The 20,105-nt window shown below is 34.4% G+C and overlaps 2 protein-coding genes across 2 annotated transcripts in view; both read right to left on the bottom strand.

Annotated features, from left to right (window-relative positions):
* LOC139110034 (uncharacterized) overlaps nt 1–11,794 on the bottom strand; it is a 28,021-nt gene extending 16,227 nt beyond the window's left edge. Inside the window, exon 1 of the mRNA XM_070669550.1 lies at nt 10,428–11,794. The gene's annotated coding sequence lies outside the window, so the exon portion shown is untranslated. The remainder of the gene's footprint in view (nt 1–10,427) is intronic.
* Nucleotides 11,795–14,795: 3,001 nt separating this feature from the next.
* Nucleotides 14,796–16,860, bottom strand: LOC139113074 (pre-mRNA-splicing factor CWC22 homolog). Its single transcript, XM_070673964.1, has 3 exons — nt 16,318–16,860; nt 15,710–16,121; nt 14,796–15,213 (listed from the first exon to the last, which is right to left on the bottom strand). Exons 1-3 carry the CDS (start codon nt 16,616–16,618, stop codon nt 14,796–14,798), a joined length of 1,131 nt encoding a protein of 376 aa, XP_070530065.1. The 5' UTR covers nt 16,619–16,860.
* Between the last annotated feature and the right edge of the window lie 3,245 nt (nt 16,861–20,105).

The raw sequence follows: 20,105 nt of genomic DNA, 5'->3' as shown, positions 1-20,105 counted from the left end.
TACTACAATGACACCCACTGTGCCTAGCGTTACGAGAAGAATTTACGGTTTTATCTCACAAATTATGCAAATATTGCAATGTACAAATTCACATTCCATTAATTTTTGACACCGCATACGTTAAATACGAGATCAAAAAGATTAAAATCTAAAAGACAAATGGTTATCGAATGACCCCGTCATTCTGGGCTATAATTATATAAATGAAATAAACACGACTTGGTATAATATCGTATATTGGTATCAGATTTCAGTATCAGATAATATTATAAAATATACAACACTGTTTAATTAATTATCTGAAAGCGGCTGGAATATTTCATAAATTTTGCAATTGACTTCTGTCCGCACGAATGTGTCAAGAGATCGTAATGCGTTAATTGCTTCTTCTGATGAAACTACTTATTTATGTATGCATTGTTTACGTTCACGATGGATAATACATTTCACCACCCATGCGAAAATTTGTACTCGCATTAAAAGGTCCATTCTAGCACATATAGATATACACGATAAATTTTGATTATTGGGTTTGAATGTTAAATTATCTGGATTTTATATAAAAGAAGTTGAATGTCAAAATTAAAAAGGTACCTTCCCAAAGTTTTTCTTTGTAAAGATGTAGTTATTCCTCACTTAGGCCTACATGAATTTTTAACTTTCAGAAATTTGCAATTCAATTACTTACTAAGATATTTGTTTAATCCCTTAAGTATAAAAGAATGAAAATAAATCGTGATACCTTACGTAATTTTTAATAAACGATCTTTAGGAGCAAAATATCGATCGGTTCTACTCATAGTTGAAGAAGATTAAAGAAACCTGGGTATTCCAATATAAAAAAAACATTCATTGTAAGGCATTTGTCGAGAGGAATAAAAATTATAGTTGCGGCACGTGGAGACGAAGTGACGCCTAACATCGCGTCGCGTCGCGTTGAGTTGTATCGTGATGTGTCTTCGGCCTTGAACCCGTAGCCAATGCTTCCTCTCTAGCCGCTTCTCAGATTTCCCAGAAGGCCATGGTCGCAGCTTTTCACTTCGATTGTCTATTTACTGCAACATCCGAGAAAATACCGGCTCGCTATTTTCTCTTTTTGCCATTAAAAAAAAAAAAATATGTATTCTCCGCCATTTGGTTACTTTTTATTATTAATTTTAAAGCGTTACAATTTTATTCGGGCACATTATGTGACCTAACAAATTAACCTCCAATCAGTTTAGATTTGATAAAATAGAATTCATAATTCATTTACGGAGTTTCGATCGACGATATCCTGATACGGATAAAATTCAACTGTGAGATAAGGCAATGTATTCTTCACATGTTCGTTATGTACTTTGTTATATAATTCGTTATGCATTCGTGAATTATAAAATCATCGGCTTTTTAATAACTCCATTAATAACGCGCAATAATAATTGCCCGTTACTATTATTAAAATATAAATTCAAAATAAAAGAAATCAATGTTATAAAATATTATTAGAATTTTTCAAGTTACACATTTTTGGAAAAAGATGTGTCATACATTTCTTCTCAAATAATTATTCATTAAGCACTTTTTCTAACGTCGCTTTTGCATCATCCGCGTTTCCAAAAAGCTTCGAATGCAATTACGCTTCGCGCTAGCGTATCTTCCTGCATAAAGCATTATTTGCGTCCGTGTGTGACGTTATTTTTAACGCGGCACCTTAACGTATTTTTATTCAGAAGACATCTAGAAGACGTATCGCAACGTGTATGCAAACGTGGAAGTGTACGGGCATTCATAGAAATGAATGCGCAAACAATCGGCGATGTGTCTAGTACACTTGACCCTGTGCTGGATAGCTCGCTCATGGTCACCACGGACGCGATCAATTTTTAATCTCCAACGAGTGCATCAATAAACGATCGTACTTATAAACAAACACTCATATATGTACACGAAGAGAACGAAGGAAAGCATACATACTTTTCCTCTTTTGCTCACGGAATATTTCAAGCGAAGTTTCGAAGATTTCGTACCGCCGTCGTGTAAAAAATGCATGCGATTTTTACAGATATACTTCGCACATTTTACGTTCGACGTCTTTTCAATTTGTATCTTCTTCCCTCTTCTTTCTTCGGTCTTTCTTCTATTATCCCTTTTCGAGAAAATTAACTTACTTCCGAATTTGATCGATTTCTATTAATGCATGTCTATCGACGAACTATAAGATTCGCCCGACATCACTTGATTCGTTGGATTCACGTAAATCACGGAATACGTGTAGGAGTTGGTTGCTTGCGTAAAGGGCTTTGTAAATCTCCATTTGTATATGAGAGTCACGTTCGGTCCAGGATCACATACTGCAGTAGACGCAGTAAAATTGAACGGTGCGTCGGCGGCAAACAAATTTTACCAGCGAAGTAACGAAGTATATTGGATGTATAAAGATGCTTCGCCTACGGTAATCACGTGTGTATGCATACATATTTGCATTATGTTTATAAGATACATACTTACGAGTTCTAGTTTTTCTATTAAAAGAAAAAAAAAAAAAACGTGGCTCTTTAGATTCAAAAGTTAGAACTCCGTCTGGTTCGAATTTAGCGGAAAATTTCATATTAGTTGTGCAATTTTATAGAAATTCCAGAAATGGTCGAATGCCGTGTTGACATTAGAAATTCCATTACAAAAAAAAAATTTAATTAAAATTTAACGCCCCTTCCGGCGATACGAAATCTTTATGCCGCGGTAGTGGTACGCTAATCGAATCGAATGGGCACCTGGATACTGTAGTTGCTTGAGAAAGAAACTTCACGTTCTCAAATTTAGTATTCAATTCTCTCTGGGCTCCATTTCCAAATTACATTTATTAAATACGCTCCGCCAACAGCTGGTAGCAGTATTCGCTAGTGCTCTCGCAGCAGGTTTTTACTTCTAGCTGATCAATCGCTTGCCGGCGCTGACAGCTAAATCATGCATATTTATCAGCGAACTTAATATTTGATTAATTCGTAAGAACGCCGGTCGAATTATAACTAGCTCTCTCGGCAGATAGTTCCCCGAAGTGGCTGAATGGGTTGACAACCTTTCGCAGGGTGCTGGCAGGCCGCGGTGTATCCTGCAACCTACGGCAGCAGCAAATACGGGTCACGTTATTCAGGTCAACTGGTCTCGTCCTTGCTTCTCGCTCCCCTTTCCTTTCGAAGCTACCTGCCTACGTGTTTGCTCGCTTGCCTGCCTGCCTGCCTGCCTACCTTCCTTGCTTCCTAACTTGTTGCCTGCTTTTCTCGAATGTATTCCCATGGCGCTCATAGTTATTTTCAGTACATCGCCGTGCACCGTCGCACATGCGATTTTAAGTATTCGTTATAAAAATACGTGTGTCAACCTACATCTTGACTTTTACGAAAATTTTTTGGCTCTCACAAGTAGTGGCATAAAGAAAAAAAAAATATTGCATGTAGACTGTGGTGGTCGTTAAATAAAAATTAAATAGCATTTATTTATATTTGTCAAATAATAGTCTAGGCTTCGAAGCAGGCAAATTTTTTTTTTTACAACGTGGCCAATTATTATTATATTTTTTTTCTCCTTTTTTTTTCAAAGGTGTTAAAAGCTTCACAGAGCATAACTTAATGACATTTTGTAACGGTACAAGATAAAAAAAGCAAATGCATGATAGATATCACCTAATTTTTAGGTCACGGCTGTTTCTGATATCGTTTCGTTAATAGGTTTCATCGATTTGTTAGTAGAAGCACTCTATGCTAGAAGCCTATCTATAGCATCGTATGACATATAGACTTCGTATTTTCGCTTTAATTGTTGATCGCTTTTCGAGCATGGTGCTGAATGACACTCAGTCTCGCATGATAGACTTGATATCGTTTACCTTTTATCTGTTAGATAAAGTTTATAAGTTGTGATAGTAAAACACAATATTTCCTTCGTCTAATAAAAATAGAATTCAAGAACGCAATGAATTTTTATTCATATAATTGCGTTTGACCTTTTACATTTAATTTTATTTAAATCTATTTCTTTAGTAATAAATCATAATTTTTAAAAAAATGTAATTTAATTCAGTTAAGCCGTTTAATCTACATTTTTTATAATTTATAAATAATGATTTTCAAGTATTTAATAATATTGATAATTATTATTGATCAATTGTCAGAAATTTATATATGTATATTGTTTAAAATAAGAAATTACATAATATAGAGAGACTAAGCTTTTTTTATCGTGTCATAGTTATGATCTACGATATCTCTTTTGCTATACAAACTATTTATAAATATTTAAAAATGGCCATACGAATGTACACCCATACACGTATAATACATGCATAAAATGTAACTCTCCACGAGAATGCAACTTTTTAAATTTGCGTGCAATATACGGCATGAGCACTTTGTATTCTGCAGCACCACATTTCTTTAACATGACACGTTGGAATGTTTAAAATATATAACTGCATTTATAGTAAAATGTGCGAATACCAAGAATGTACATTAATATAAAGCAGTTATTAGATATGTAAAAAAAAAAAAAACAGAAAAAATATGTGAAAGATACGGGAGGGAAAGTATTAATATCCAAGATTATAACAATGATGTTTCAAGGATATGTCTAAGCCGCATGAGAACCTGTTAAGTTAGTGATTCGATTTCGTTAATGGCTCGTGTCAGATTTCGATTTTACGAAGTAACCTACTTTTTCGTATGTGATATAAAAGCACTTTCCGCGAAGAAAGACAATTATTTCCGTTCTCAAAAACCCGTGGGATTTTTTATAACGTTTTAAATAGCTAATAAGAAAATTAATTTATAAATGCCTCGACTGGCGCGGGCTGCAAGCAAGAATAACATTTGTAGAATATATCCGCATCTAGTTGACTAAACGGTAATGGAATATAAATTAGCTAGATTAATGAGATTTACTTAGACATCATAGGACCGGTGTAATTACATTATATTGGCTAAACAATTGTGGATTTGAGTATGTGTACAAGTGCATCTCGTTACAAGCTGCCCTTTGCTCTCGGTAGAGTTACTGTGATTAGTGGCAACGTCAATTTTGCAGAATTTGCGCGAAACGTGCTATTATCATTACCACGCTTTTCAAAAACATCTTCAAAAGGTTTTACGGCGCCGATCGAAGGTTATGGCCTGTTCAATTTGTTCGAAACATTGTATTAATCACGAAAAACAGTATTTTTTTGCGACTGATATGTAACTTTAAATCGTTTCATTGTTGCTCCTCGCGGCACTCGCAAGTTTATCAAGAAAAAAAAAAAAAAAAGAGAGACTACGAGAGTCGATTGAAAACGAGGGATTAATCGTGAAAATCAAGTTTTATTTTGCAGAAAAAGTGATGGAGACAGTTGAGCTAATAATAAAAGTTGCTAGTTCTGCATTGTTCTGCAACTGTTGTTCGTAGCTTATGTGTCGATCAGCTCGAACCAACGAGTCTTTTCATATCTGACCGTTTTTTACGTACACATATAAATTGAATCGTCCATTGTAAAATTCCCATATTTCGAACTGAAATATTATGCAACGTATTTTTAATATTAAATAGCGCTTTACGTATTTTATGATTGTTTAAATTCAAAATATTTCAAGCTGTGTAAACGAATAATATAAAAAAAAAAAAAAAGAAACGAACCACGTTTCAAACATTACATTTTAGCATTAGTCTATTCATAGTTCATTCCGCTTTTACACATTTATAGAGGACTCGCAGAGTGACTTTAGTATGCCTACGACTGAAATAGACGAGGAAATAGACTGCACAATAGAAAGGCTATTGTCGGAAGTAGTTTTTCTATGTTGTATTCTCGCTTATGTCCGAGTTACACGTTTGTTCACACAGTTAACGTTAATAGTTCATACTTCTTGCATTAGCATTGGAGAAACGCAAACTACTCCGACAAGTACGCGATTATTAATACTAATCAGAGCACGCTCCAAATACCAAAAGTTATTTATACATATCTGAATTTGAATTATTACGAATATTTTTAAACATTTAATACTCTATACCACTTTTTCCGCAGGATTGCGCGCAAAGAAATCTCCTTCTAAAAAATTCATTTAATATTATACTTTAATTATTTATTACAATATATTATTGCTTTTATAAAATTGCGTATAAAATTACATATAGAATTTACGTATCAAAAATATTATATTATTTGCCTTTATAAAATTATGTTTCAAATTTAGATAAGAAGATTATTCCCAACTATCGGAAATCACGCTTTCGAGTTTTGTTGCCGAACGAATTAAAACTTTCGCAAGCACACTGCAAATATACATATGCGTGCCGTATCGATAGTATTTCCCAACATTATTGGACCGATGTTTGTTTCTGTATAAAAATATATACCGCCTTCGATCCGTAATTATTCGGCGTGATTATATTTCTATTCCGTCAGGTAGCATTGAAATTTGTTTTTAACACGTCAAGTTGCCTTTATAATAATTACGTGCATTCTGCACGCCTGCACATTCCTATAAATAAGTGGGGAAAAGATTTAATCTCGGGCGCGTAACATTGATAAACACATTGAATGCGATTTGATACGATGTTTAACGTCGACGTGATAACGTCAACATTGATATTGGCCTTTTGCTTTTTAAATCGCTTGAGCTAGGGCGGGTGGGTGTGACAAAGGAAAAGGTAAGAAGCTCCTTTACATATACTTGATCTCCTCTTTTCGCGCGATGAATGATAAAGTTAGGTGATGGTAATTTCTAATTGCGCGATTGAGAGTCGAGCGAATTGTTAATTGCGAACGATTTTCCACTTCGGACGAGCAACGTATTCGCTCAACCATGCGAATAGCACGATGCGTGGTCTAAAGACTAGACTGCGTACCAAAAATAGAATCTGGGTTTATAGTGGAGCAATACCCCCTTAGTATCGAACGCGGATACCGTCACCCCCTAGAACGCTTGACACGCCGAAGGGAAAAAATTTCATGTAAACCAATTTTTAGAAAAAGCTGCATTTTTTTTTTCTTTTTTTTTTAATTCGAGAAAATTTATCTGATTGAAATTTGACTCGCAACGCGAATAAAAGCACGCCGTAACGTTTTGACATGCAAGAGGTAAACATTTCCGTATGCAGGATGAAGTTTCAATTTCGTATTACCGTGGGGAATAATTTTTAACGCGCAGAAACACATTCTGCAGTTTCGTTGCTACAATTTTCGAGAGCGAACATCCACCTTCTCAATTTCCAAACGTAATTGTACCAGAAATTAATCTGCAGAACAAAAATCCGTTTATCTTCCCTAATAGTACTTGGGTTCTTCATAAAAAAAAAAAGAAAAAAAGAAAAATCTGAAAAGTCTAGAAAAATTGTATCGCGTGCGGAATGTTCCGCTGTCTCTTTAAAAGCTTGGAAATCGGAGCTTGCAGCCTTCGAGTGAGGTAGGATATCGTCTGTTAATTCGAAGATTTATGTACCTTAAAAGATAAAGTAGCAACGACATTGCTGCTCTCTTTGAAATATCTACCGTTGTTGTATTACATGTGTGCTTAACGAAACTGTTAACGAGTCTCTCTAATAGTTTATTTTAACAAGCGTTAATTTTCAAAATGGACTGAAGCCAATATAGCTTTAATGCGAAAAGATGAAAGTAACAAAGCGGCACCGCAAGGCAAATATGTATCATGTGTTGATTTTTCGTATTGATTAATGTATGCACGTGCAAACACACGCGAGAATTAAAAGGTAAATGTGCCGTCAATTTTCTCATTGTTTCTCGCAGTTGGTTTTACGCACGACAAGAGCAATTCCATTTCTATTTTTGTTATATTTCGTCTTCCGTTTTTTTAGGTCCTCATGTTTGCTATTGAAATTGATTGACAAAATTTCACAAATGTTATCAACTGTACTTAATTTACATTTGCTATTCTATTTTTTATAGATTAATTTAGCTTTTCCGGTTTTTTTCTTCTTCTTTTTTTTTTAACACAAATAATTTGCAGAGTTATGCATGTATTTTATATCAAATATGCAAATCATCCGCAGGCGTGGATTTGGAATAGATGATGGATCATCGTAGCAATTGCTAGAGATGCTGTTGGAGATGATTGATTGCGTAGACACGAGAAAAGTAAAAGTTAAAGTAACAAGGCGGACACAATCTAAAAATATGCAATTCTGCATTTTTTTCTTTTTTTTTTAATTAAAAAATTAAAAATGCAAAACAATTTTTTTTTTCAATGTACGACAACCGCACCGACGAATGCGCGTTTAAATATAGCAACTGCTACGTTTTGAAATTACGAGCGTCGAAGTTCCGTTCGCATGTTTCCCTTTAAACATGTTTTCTAGAAGGCAAAATTATTTTCTCACAACTTCCTATTTTTCTCTTTCGGGCGAAGACACCAGTGGTATGCGTTTTCGTGTTTGGCGGAGTAGCAAGGCAGCGCAACAACGGCAATTGCATCAGAGCAGCGCATATATTTTGTAAAGTGCATGAAGTATGCAAGGTGTATCACGGGTATAAGACTTTGAATGATAACATTGATAACACAATCGAATTTTAATTATCGGAGGAAAGAAAATGCATTAGAGAAATAATTTTTTTCGCAATAAAAATTTGATATAATATATAATTATAATTAATTTTAAATAATATAGATTAGAACAATATAGACATAAGTATTAATATCCCTTTGCTTCCAAAATGTTATCTTTTTGAAGAACAATATAGATAAAAGACCCCACTGGCGGCATGATTATTTTATCTTCTAAATGTTACTCTTTAATACACAATAAAAAACAATTTTTTTTCCCCCTTTAATACGTACAGCAGTTAATGATGCAATAGTTAACGCACGATGCATTGCGTTTGTCACGCAAGAGCCATCGTCGCGTGTTTTACGTGTATAGGTAGTGATTAAATTGTACATTATACATGTTAAAAAGATTACATTCATTTTCTTAGAAATTCAATTTCTACCCGATAAAATCGAGGGGAGGATGAAACTACATGTTTCAAATAGAACTCGCGGTTATCTTCATCATCTCGTAGTTAAAGATATTATTTGTAGTTTTTTTTTCTTTTTTTTTATTATGGAAAATTATTTAACGCACTTAGATTAATGCACGGAAATTTTTATACGCTGTGAATGGAAATACCCGCTTTGTTTTAGAGAACCGTGTCAGAATTTGCGTGTAATAGTGGCGTGAGTGGCCAGGTGTTGCTTTATCACATGTCTCAATGTCGAATTCGAACAAAATTCAATGCTATTGCCACATTGCCACCGGTAACGTGCTTGCGCGTAATTGGCGAGGCCGGCCCAGATTAACAATGCATAATGCATATTCCTCTTTTTCAGCCCCGCCAGCTCGTCGTCCGTAATATGCATGCGAGAATAATTGTCGTGACAAATCGATTCCTCTCGTATTTCTCTCGTATTCCTCTCGTATTCCACTCGTATTCTCCTCGAAGTCCTTAAAATTAGATGATTGTCGTCTTTAAAAAAGAAAAGAAAAACGTGCCGCCTCGCGTACGGTTGGTCGTATAAATATCGCGAGATTAGAGGTGAATAAAATGAAAGCTAGACATGAAACGCATTAAATCGAACTCCTTTACGTCGAAGTCGTTTTGCTTTAAAATTCAATATTCAAATTGTTACTTTAAAATGTGAAAGCACAATATCATCTCTTTTACCGTATTAATAAATTAAATTTTAAGTAATTAATTTAATGAGCTTAGAATAACAGGATTAACAATAAGAGACTTATCGAAGAAACAATGTAGATGTATCTTATTGAAATAATAACTTTATAAAGAAAAAAAAAAAAGAAAAAAAGGTACAAGAAACAGTAATCGTTCTATCTATTGTGTGTCAATTTGCTGCTCGAAATATCGATTAATTAACAAAAGATAAGAGACAATTAAACTTAACAATTGAAGAAACGATTAATTGAAGTATAGATGCACGAAGTGCGCGAACCTTTTCAATTATACGGGAAAGCTTTTTTGAGGTAACGAAAATTATTCCCTTTGACACGTGTTGGCCGTTGTACGGTGTGTTAATTATTCCCACAATCGTTTAATCGCTGTTCTCTTTGCGTTTACAACTGATGGTGAATGTACTGTATTGACCTCATACATGGGCGTACCCATAGTTGCCGTCGGGTTATTTTCATCTTACAATTTGCAAAAAAAAATACATTTTATTTGTCATAATATCGATATTAAGTTCACGAGAATACAAATTATTTAAAGGACTTTGAAGAAATATATCAAGTTTCAGCTGCATTTCCGAAACTCGCGAAGTTATTGAATATTTTTCACGAGCGCATACATCTCTCGTTTAAAAAGAATCCTCTGATATTTATTATTAAACTTCACATTTGATACAACGATCACAGTTTCGTCGACTATGCTAGTTAAAAGCAGCCGAAAAAAAATTTCAACTTACCGATGAGGAAATATCCGGTCACCGATTCGATGATCGCGATGCCGCGTTCCCGCTGTAGTAACGTCCTCTTTCTTTGCGTGGCTTTTGATCGTCCCGAGGGTTGCGGGCGCGATTTGTGTCAGAAAATTATTTTTACACAATTTCCGGTTTAATTGACAAGCGCACGAGTACACATCTAACGCGATGCACGCGGGTTGGTTAGCGTCGCGACGCCGCGTGCCGACTGAAGCCTGCCGTCGCTCCTCTCTCGTTCACCAGTGACGATCGAGGGAGAGTGCGGGTGCGCCTGCCAACATTAGGACGCCGCCACCGCCGTCGCGACCGTGACGTTCAACCACCCCGTGAGGCTGTTTCGAAGATATCGCCGTGAGACCCATGTCCACGTGATGCGCAATCGTCGACCGGCGGCCAGCGATCGGCCGACCGGCGACGGCAAAGATCACATCGCGGGAAAGACGACGGGGATTACGGGAACGTCGGCAACGACGATGACGACGGTGTCGGGCGTGTTAAAGCGGAAAATGTTCCGCCGTTGCGTCCTATCGTCGCCGTCGAAGAGACGCGATGCAGCCCTGCGATCGATCCGCTTTCACCCCCTTCGTATGTGCATCGCACGGCGCAGCGCAGCGCACCAACAACAGAGCAAGCGGGACAAGCACAGCGCCTCGGCACAATATGCGCAACGATGGTGAACGGCGGAGGGACGAAGGGTGGATCGGTGTAGATACGCCGTCCCGAAGAATAAAAAAAAAGGAAGTACCGAGGGGAAAGAACGGGCGCGATTGCTCGTAAATTTCTGGCTGGGGTTCACGAGCTAGTCAAGGTCGCGCGACTCTTAACGGCAGTTGTAACCGCAGAGCTGGAGGGTGCAACTCGTGGATGCGATCGCACAGAACACTAGATATAATCAAATTACGCTTTTGATGAACTTTTAATTTCTCCTCTCGAGCAGTGAAAAAAATATTGAATTTACTTCCACAAAAAAAAATACCGCTGTGAAAATTAATCTTAATTAATTTTTTATTCGATTTATAAGACTTATTATAAACGCACCCGTGTGAAAAACAAAAATAATGAAAAATCTATATATTTGTGACGTGACATAACGTATTTATGTATCTAACGGCTAATAATAATTCGGATATTTTTTAATATTATATATATTTTTTATCTCAATTGTAAATTAAATTTGCAAGTGTTTTATAGTTCGCAGCTTGTTACTCAGACGTTTAAATTTAATTTAGAACTTTATATAGTCAGTTACCAACGTTCGGGGATGTATAAAGTTGCCCGAATTACGTAGAAAATAGTAGACTAACGCAAAACTTAATTTACCAAAAAATCAAGGAAATAAGAAGTTCTCACACAAAATATATTAATTTTATAAGTAAAAAAACAAAATTTAATAATATATAGTTTTATAAAATATATAATAGTTTGTCAAGGAAAAAAAATGACTCAATGATTATTAAAAAATAAAATCAAATAGAAAATAATGAGAAAGAGACGGGTAATACCTAATATATTTCGTAACGTAGAAGTTAGCTATGGTCATGATGCGATTGTTGAGCTTACAAGTTCATTGAAAACACCAAGTGGGAGTTTCTGAGTGCAATTGAATGAGAGTGATGTCGTAAGCTGGGAAAGGTGGACTTACGTAAAGTTTTCTAGTATCTGTGACAAGTTTTGCAATATAACGTTGGCTTCTTATTCTTAGCGCCCAACTTTTGATCGACATGCATAAAATTATGTAACGCAATTTAATAATTTTTTTAAAATATTAGTGATGTTAATTAATAATTAGTTAATATTTGTTTTAATATTTTTACGGTTCATACAGATTTGTCACGTATACTCATACATATATATTTCAAAATATAATTAATACAAAGTATATTAAAATGATTGTTTTGCTAAAGCATTACATCAAAATGGTGATTGTTCTTTCCGGAAATTGCAATTCTAATTTTAAACTCAATTTCGAAAAAAATTATGATTTAATATTGTCATTTTTGTTTTTATTGTCTTCGTCATCTATTTCATCTTCGTCATTAGAGAAATCCGAACCGTCGTCTTCCACGTTCTTCACGGATCCTTCATCGTCAGGTTGGTTCGATTGAACAGTCTTTCGTTCCCTCTCTATATCGCCTGTGTGAATATTGCTCTTTGGATCGTTCTCATCTATCTCGTAATCGTCCGCCTTATTCTCAGTAACCTCTTCGGGATTCTGCGGGCTGGAAATCCCTTTGACCATTTTATCAAGTTTCTAGCCCTATACTGTAGCTCGCAGTGCGAACACTGAGCGATTATAACGCTAGATTCTAATTATTTTGCCTAACAAGGAGTAATTATGCGGAGATAAAAATAATTATATCGATCGTAGCAAACGATAAGTTTATTATTAGAGAAACGTAAACTAGATAGATATGTTACAGATATCCATTCTCTTTTAGTAAAATTTAGATGATTCTCCACACTACTGACATTTAAATAAACTGACATTAAACTATTATTAAAAAAAAAAAAATTAATTATGTTGCAAATTATTGCATTTAGCACACCTGTGTATCTGTAAATCCGCATTTCTTACCATCTTTTCTTAAAAAATGTACTTTAATTTAAAACAAGTTTAGATTTATTTAAGAATAAAATAATTCTCAACGTATCGCTTTGTGATTTTAAATAACGATGTTTCTTTTCTTTTTTATTGCAATTAACAGAAGTTCTCGAATTTTAATAGTCACGTTATATCGCGCGAAATATATGCAGATTATATTTGACAGTTACCTGCTGCTTCTTACACGTGCTCTGCTTCGTGATCTGCTATTTCTACTTCTCCTTCGGCTCCTGCTCCTGCTCCTGCTCCTGCGACGCATTCTCGAACCACTTCTTGATCTTCGAGCTTGTCTACGTCTTCTTCGCCTTCTTTGCTTCGGCTTTTGCTCTTGCACTTCAGGGTATTCGAGTTTAGTCGGAATATTACGATTCTTAGAAAGAGCCGTATCGCAAACGCTCTTGCTTCTTCGTGAATCAGTTTTTATTAAATCTGAGGATACGCGTAAAATTTTACACGTAGACTGAGATGGGATAAGATAGCCAGCCTCTATACCAAAGTGCAACGCATCTTTCATATACTTCCTCGCCTTTTGTGTGTCTGTCGATAAATATTTAAAAAGCTCAAGATAAGAATGCCCAATATCATCTAACTAATTACTGCGTTTGCATCCAATTATCATCGATACCTTTTTCCATATGCGAGATCGATGAATCTTTGGAGATGGGACGTCGTTTGCTGTTGCGCGATTTCGAAATTTTATTTTTATTTGTACGCCGTCTTTGTTTTACTCTGTGCTCTGTGTCTTTATTGAGCCTCGAACCAGAATCCATAACTTCATCGCGACGTTTCTGTTGGTTGCCACGATGTTTGCACGTAAGATGATGTTCCGTGTCATCAAAAGCTGCATTCGCAACAAGATACTTGTAAACCAATTCGGGGATATTCAGCTTGCGACGATGACGCTCTTTGAATTATATTTTAGCAAATAAATTGTGTGCTTATTTTATTTTATTTTATTGATAAATCTTTTTATTGTTTTCAAGTAAATTAATTAATAAAAGGAATAGCCAAAATATCGAAAGCTTACTCGTTTCCTGACGTTTTTGTGAATTTCGGTGTCTTTTTGTGGGAGCCATTTTAGGGTTAGTTAATATTTCCTCTTTTTCTTTTTTCTTTTTAAATGTAAAATGTTTATTGTTTAACTATTGAATTAGTTTAACTTAATTTTTTAATTTAATGAATAACTGTTTGTGATATAAATTTTGTTTAAGATCCGAAATGTTAAGGATTATTAAAATTCCAGAAATGACTTCTTTTGTCGATTCATCTCGTGTCCTTTTTTTTAATAATTTTCTTTTGTTTAAAATAATTGCATCCACCGATCGAGTAATCGATTAATTACCAATTATAATTTCTAATTTTATTTAACGTTGTATTCAAGTAATATATTTTATCTTCTTAACATATAACGTGCTTTTTACGTTAAGCATTTAATTAAATTGACAAGAATTCTCGGAATAAGCATTGCTGACATTTTATTGAATATTTCAAGATATAAATAAATTAAAATCTAAAAAATTGCCGTGTATATTAATATAGAAGATAATTATAGAAATAACAACATAAGTTTGCTTTTATAAAAATATAATTTTAAATACATCTCAAAAGTGCATGTAATAAGTATACTTTACAAACGAAAGATATAAAGATGATAAAAGGACGGAGGTAAGAAAAAAAGAAAGAAAAAAAAAAGGAAATTTTTCTCTTCCGGATTAAAGAAAACGTCATTCAAAGGACGAGTATGGAATTCTTTAATGCTCCATTTCTCTAGACGCTCTATCATTCGTGTCGTCTTCGGCATTTCTTTTTTCAGACGTTTTATCATTGTTCTCGTCATCGGCATTTTTATCTTCTATCCTGTCGCAATCTATCCTGACATTGGCAATATTTGCCTCGGTCATTCGTTTCTCTATTCTTAATTCGTCCTCTTCGCTCGATGTCGACTTTCGTCTCTCAGCTCTGTAATTATCTCCATTGCTTTTGTACTGATCGCGATCTCTCCCGCTTATAACGTCCTTATAACTTTCCTTAACTGGTTCATCATGATTATTCTCAGCACGTTTCGTGGAGGAGGTTGTACGTCTCCTTTTGGCCAGTTTTATGACACTTTTATTGTTGTCTCTTTTCCGTACTTGATCTCGTTTATTGTTAATCGCAGTGTTAATTTTGCTAAAACAAATATGGTACAAAAAAAGGTTAATCTTTACTTAAAAAATAGATATTCACTGGCAAAAATTGTATTACGCAAAACAATACTGCAAGCACTGTGCCTCATAAATGCAAAAGAAAATTTAATATCACTGTGACGTCGTTTTATCTGTTCGCCTTCCGTTTAAATTTAAAACAATTTTAACGTCTTAAAACTTATGCAGCTAATTTTTATAATACATTTAAGCTCGTTAAGCCGCTGTTCAACACAAAAGTATAACAAAGTGTTAAGAATATTTTTAAAAACAGACTTATAATAATTCTCTTTAATCTAACCAATTTTAACTTTAACTTCATAAAATAAATTATCAAAATAAAATAAAAACTATTTTGCGTAAAACTTTATATGAATAAAAGACTTGATAAAAAAATAATAATAATAATAAAAAAACGAAACAATTATATATGTAATAAATCATTTTTCTACGTCTTCTTTAAAAGAAAATAATTAACTAACCCGGTCTTTCTCGTCTTCGGCTTGTTTCTCTCGCGTAACGCTTTACCGGGCGATTTTCCCGGAGTGCTCCCTCGCGTGCTCAAACTTCTGACGGGACTTTGAGCGACTGACGGTCCATATCTCCTTTTCGAAGCCATTCGTTCATTGTCCACATTGTGAGGAGATCTATCTCGTGGAATTCCACGACGCATTGCTTTCCGATCAGCGATGGTTGTCAAATGCATTTTTCTCCGTCGAGCGATACGCCGTTTTTGTCGGGACTCAATGTTGGTAGATCTCCCGTCCCAAGATTGGGTGTCTAAAACCGGACACACGTGGAGTACGTTACCTTGTCGATCGGCCGGGATCAAATAACCCGATCTCACGCCAAAAGTTAATGCTTTACGGATGTACTCTTTCGCCTGCCGCTTTCCTATAATAATATAATTTATCTGGTATTATTTACTTAATAATATTCGTCAAATAAGAACCGTGCTAGTTTTTAATATGAAAAAGAAATGCTTTTATATCTTTATATTTCTATATAATTTAAAAATGCTGTCGTTATCGTTAAACATTAATTTTTATTACTATTCGTGTAGTATAAAAAGCTCCATTAAGAAATGCACCTTCTTCAATGCCAGCTTTGATATAACTGTTAATGAGTTGTACAAGGGATCTTTTCCGGAAAAGCGCTTTGGCGCTGTTAAGCGAGTTCGCCAGCTTGATTGGTTCCATTGAGACATTGGACACGCTGCTCTTCACAGAACTTGGTGCTGAGCTATTTGCAGCATCCGTTACCTCTGTGAGACTATCGATGGATGTAGGTCTAGATTCTGTTGTGTATTCAGGCACTTGCGCGGATTCCGAGCCGTCACTATGGTCGACCGCTTGATATGAAAGCCTTTGCCGATCGTGAGAATCCCGCATTCTTCGACGATGTGTCCCAAGACATTCCTGAGATGAACAGCGATTCGCTTCTGCAACAACGAACACATAAGCTCAGATTATATATTGGTGTCTAATTTTTTTTTTTCTTTTTTTTTTACGGTTGTACGATGTTTAAAATAAATTATGTCAGGCTAATTTAATTTTAAATATGAATTTAATTCGGTTTTTATTGACGCTGATTATACAGTAATGATATTACGTATTACCTTTGTTATATTTGTCGAGAGTGAGAAGTTCGTAGACCAGTTGAGGTATACTGACAGAATTGTAAGGGCGCCGTTGATATGGAGTGTTTGCGCGTTTACGGCGTACCAATTTAAGTCGGCAACGAGTATCAGGATGCGATTTCCGTCTCGTAATTCGCTTCTTCTCGGGCTGGTTTCTTCTTTTTCCTTTTGACGACGCCATTATTTAATAATGATATTTTACTTCTCTTCTCGCACGAGTTTGCACCGCAAAAGCTCGCGCCCGCATAGTTGGCGTTGACTTGAGATAAAAATTGAACGATGCTTTTTCGTTGTTCCAATTTCGCATGAAGGTAATGAATTCAGTTACAATTGCACTGGATATTTTTATTTCCAAAATTACAGGTTGTTTAATTAAAATAATTACTACTTATGTCACATAATAATTTTTTTTCTTTATTTTTTTTCACTAACGTTTTTCTATGTAAAGATATCATGGTCACTATAAAGATACGGAATCAAGTTCCATTACTTGCCTTAACGGATTCTGTCTGGACCGTGATGCGACGCGAAGAGATTTACTAGCGCATCATGGAAGAGGATAAAGCAAATAGAATGCTTCGTGAAAAAAAATTGCGACGTAATTGCGTTCCGCGGAAAGGGTTTTTCTCTTGCCATCTGTTCCTCTTTTTCCTTTTATTTTTTTTATTACAACGAGTTTCTACACTTTCACAAAGATGCCGTTCAAAAGTTACAAAATTGTTTCTTTGAATGTGCCATAACTGAATTATTGTTAAAATTACAAATGTTACTCGGTAATAATTGTAAAAAATTGTGCACTAAAATAAAAAAAAAAAATCTTGAACTTTCGGAATACAAATTGACAGAGGCGGTAGAGCATTGCTGTACTTGAAGCATAATAAATTTATTCAATATTTTTCTCGTAGTATCACATTTGATTTTTTTTCTTTCTTTTTTTTTTTTCTTTACTGAATCATAGAAGAAACGAAAGACCTTGTAGTGAGATTAATTGAAAATTAAAACAAACGACAATTTGCAGCGACAATGTAAATTAATTAATCGTTGAGTAACGCGTGACATATAGACGCAAAAGTTTCAAACTAATTTAGAGTTAGATGACCAAGACAAAATGGATGTAATGATACTCTCGTGATGTTGAGGATTAATTCGTCAAGTTGATAGCAGCAATTGGAACTTAATTATTTCATAGTTGGAAGAAAATATAGTCTACAAGGAGTATTATCTTATTATTTCGCCATTTGACACAATCTAGCGCACAATTATGACGAACTCATTTTGTTATCTACAATAATAGATATTCGAAAATAGCCACAAAGCGATTTATAATGTTAAAATAGATTGTGTTATATGTGATTAATCGATAAAATAAAGAATGCTGTTTGCCGCACACTGACGCGAAAACGTGCAATTAATGTAATTTATTTCCTTTTAAACGTAATTAAATTTAAAATTTTGCACATTCTTAACTTTACTATCTGCTACAAAATATTTTATTATATTTATAGACATGTAATACAGGGCAAAATGTTACGTATAAACATACACATTCATATTTGAGTTCTATTGAACAATTCTTGGAAATATATAAATGATATTATAAGCTTTTATACTTTCTAAGATTGAAACATGTTCGGATTAAGGGTAATCCCAGGTATAACACGGAATACAGTACATCATTTGCGAAACTGCTGCAGATAAAATACTTAAAAGGGAAACTTGAAGATATATATTGATAATACTACGTTAAATTTGCAGTACTATAAGCTATTTAATTTTGTAAAATCGTTATGATATTTTGTGTGTAATTTTCACGTGCGTGCGCGTATGTATGCAAAAAGTAGTAATAATTAAAATATTTATTTCATATTAGCGTTCGTCAGATTTAAAATAAATTTCGAGATAATGAATTTGAATATTAATATTTTACAATTTTATTGTTTCTACAATATTTCAATTAGTTCCCTAAAATAATTTTATTATTCACAAATTTTCAATGTTTGATTTTCAAGAATGGTGTTCTACTTTAACATAATAGAGATCAACATATATTAAGTTTTGCTCGCTGTCGGTTCAAGCGCGAGATATTTCTACTTATATTATGTGATAATTCCAGCTTTTTCTTCATCAAACATTTGCACGGGTCGGATGTTGATATATGATGCTCCTCTTGTCATAAAGAATTCTGTTCTCATCACCAGCAGCTATCGGCTATTTTTATCCGTTGCAAGAATAAGAGACACTGTTTTTTTTTCCTTTTTGGTGAAAAATTGTAATTAAGAAATCAATAGCATTTGATTAAAATAGTTTATTATACTAATTTATTTAAATAACTTATAACTAATAATTATAATAATGCTTTGTTCTCGTATGTAACTTTCTTATACTTTTCGCAAGTGTCTCCTCTTCTTTCTGAGTGTTTGTCAATGTCATGAGTGGGCGCGGGAAACGCCTACTCTTCTATGTCTGATAGATTATGAGTTTCTGATAATGACTATTTTTTATAAAGATTAATTTATCGGCTTTTGATTGTTTTTTTTCTCTTTTATGGAACTTCTAGTGTCTCTGAAAAAATTATAAAGTATTATGTTTTACAAGTACGTATAATCTAAGAAAAAAAAAAAAAAAAAATTATATGAGTACATTCTGAGTAATGAGTAATTCTTTATTTCACTTTTTTTCTTGTTCTCTCGTTACTTAATTATATTTTTTTAATTATAATGATAAGTGTTTTCTGTTGAATATTAAAATAAGTTACTAGAAACACAAAAATTAATTAATAGCTGGATAATTAATTTTTACCTAAGTCAATAGCTTAAGCTGCTAAGTTATCAGCGGTAGATTTGCTGTGCAAAGTTAACATTTGTTCACATCGGTTTGTAGTCTGTGTATAACCGGCATAACTATCGTATCATCGAAAATGTCTCGTTTTGCTGAACTGCAGTTGCTATAATTATCAGTGATAATAGATAGAAGATAACTTATCATTTGCCTGTAACAGCGGGTGGTTGTTACTGGAACGATTGCCACTAAAGGTGGAAGCAAACAAAATGATACCTTTACTACCTTTAGTCGGATCAGCTGGAATCTTTGGAAAGGTTGAAATCGACACGAGACAGTCGAGATCATGGAGATAAGAATATATATAGAGAGGGAACGCAAAGTACGATTCTAGGCGCGGAGTATGAAGCTTGAGAAGTGAGAGAAATTTTTATCTTGGCCATCTTGGGGTGCGTTTGGGG

This window comes from Cardiocondyla obscurior, linkage group LG02, assembly GCF_019399895.1.
Source record: "Cardiocondyla obscurior isolate alpha-2009 linkage group LG02, Cobs3.1, whole genome shotgun sequence".
NCBI classification, from domain to species: Eukaryota; Metazoa; Arthropoda; class Insecta; order Hymenoptera; family Formicidae; genus Cardiocondyla; species Cardiocondyla obscurior.
This window is presented reverse-complemented; position numbering and strand designations above follow the sequence as displayed.

Bases quoted from the DNA above. Each gene is read 5' to 3' on its own strand.
- LOC139113074 (XM_070673964.1), bottom strand. From the start codon at position 16,618: ATGCGGGATTCTCACGATCGGCAAAGGCTTTCATATCAAGCGGTCGAC. The intron at 16,122-16,317 runs GTGCATTTCTTA...ATATTATTATAG, and splicing joins CAAAGCTGGCATTGAAGAAG to GAAAGCGGCAGGCGAAAGAG. The intron at 15,214-15,709 runs GTTAGTTAATTA...TATTTGTTTTAG, and splicing joins CCGAAGACGAGAAAGACCGG to CAAAATTAACACTGCGATTA.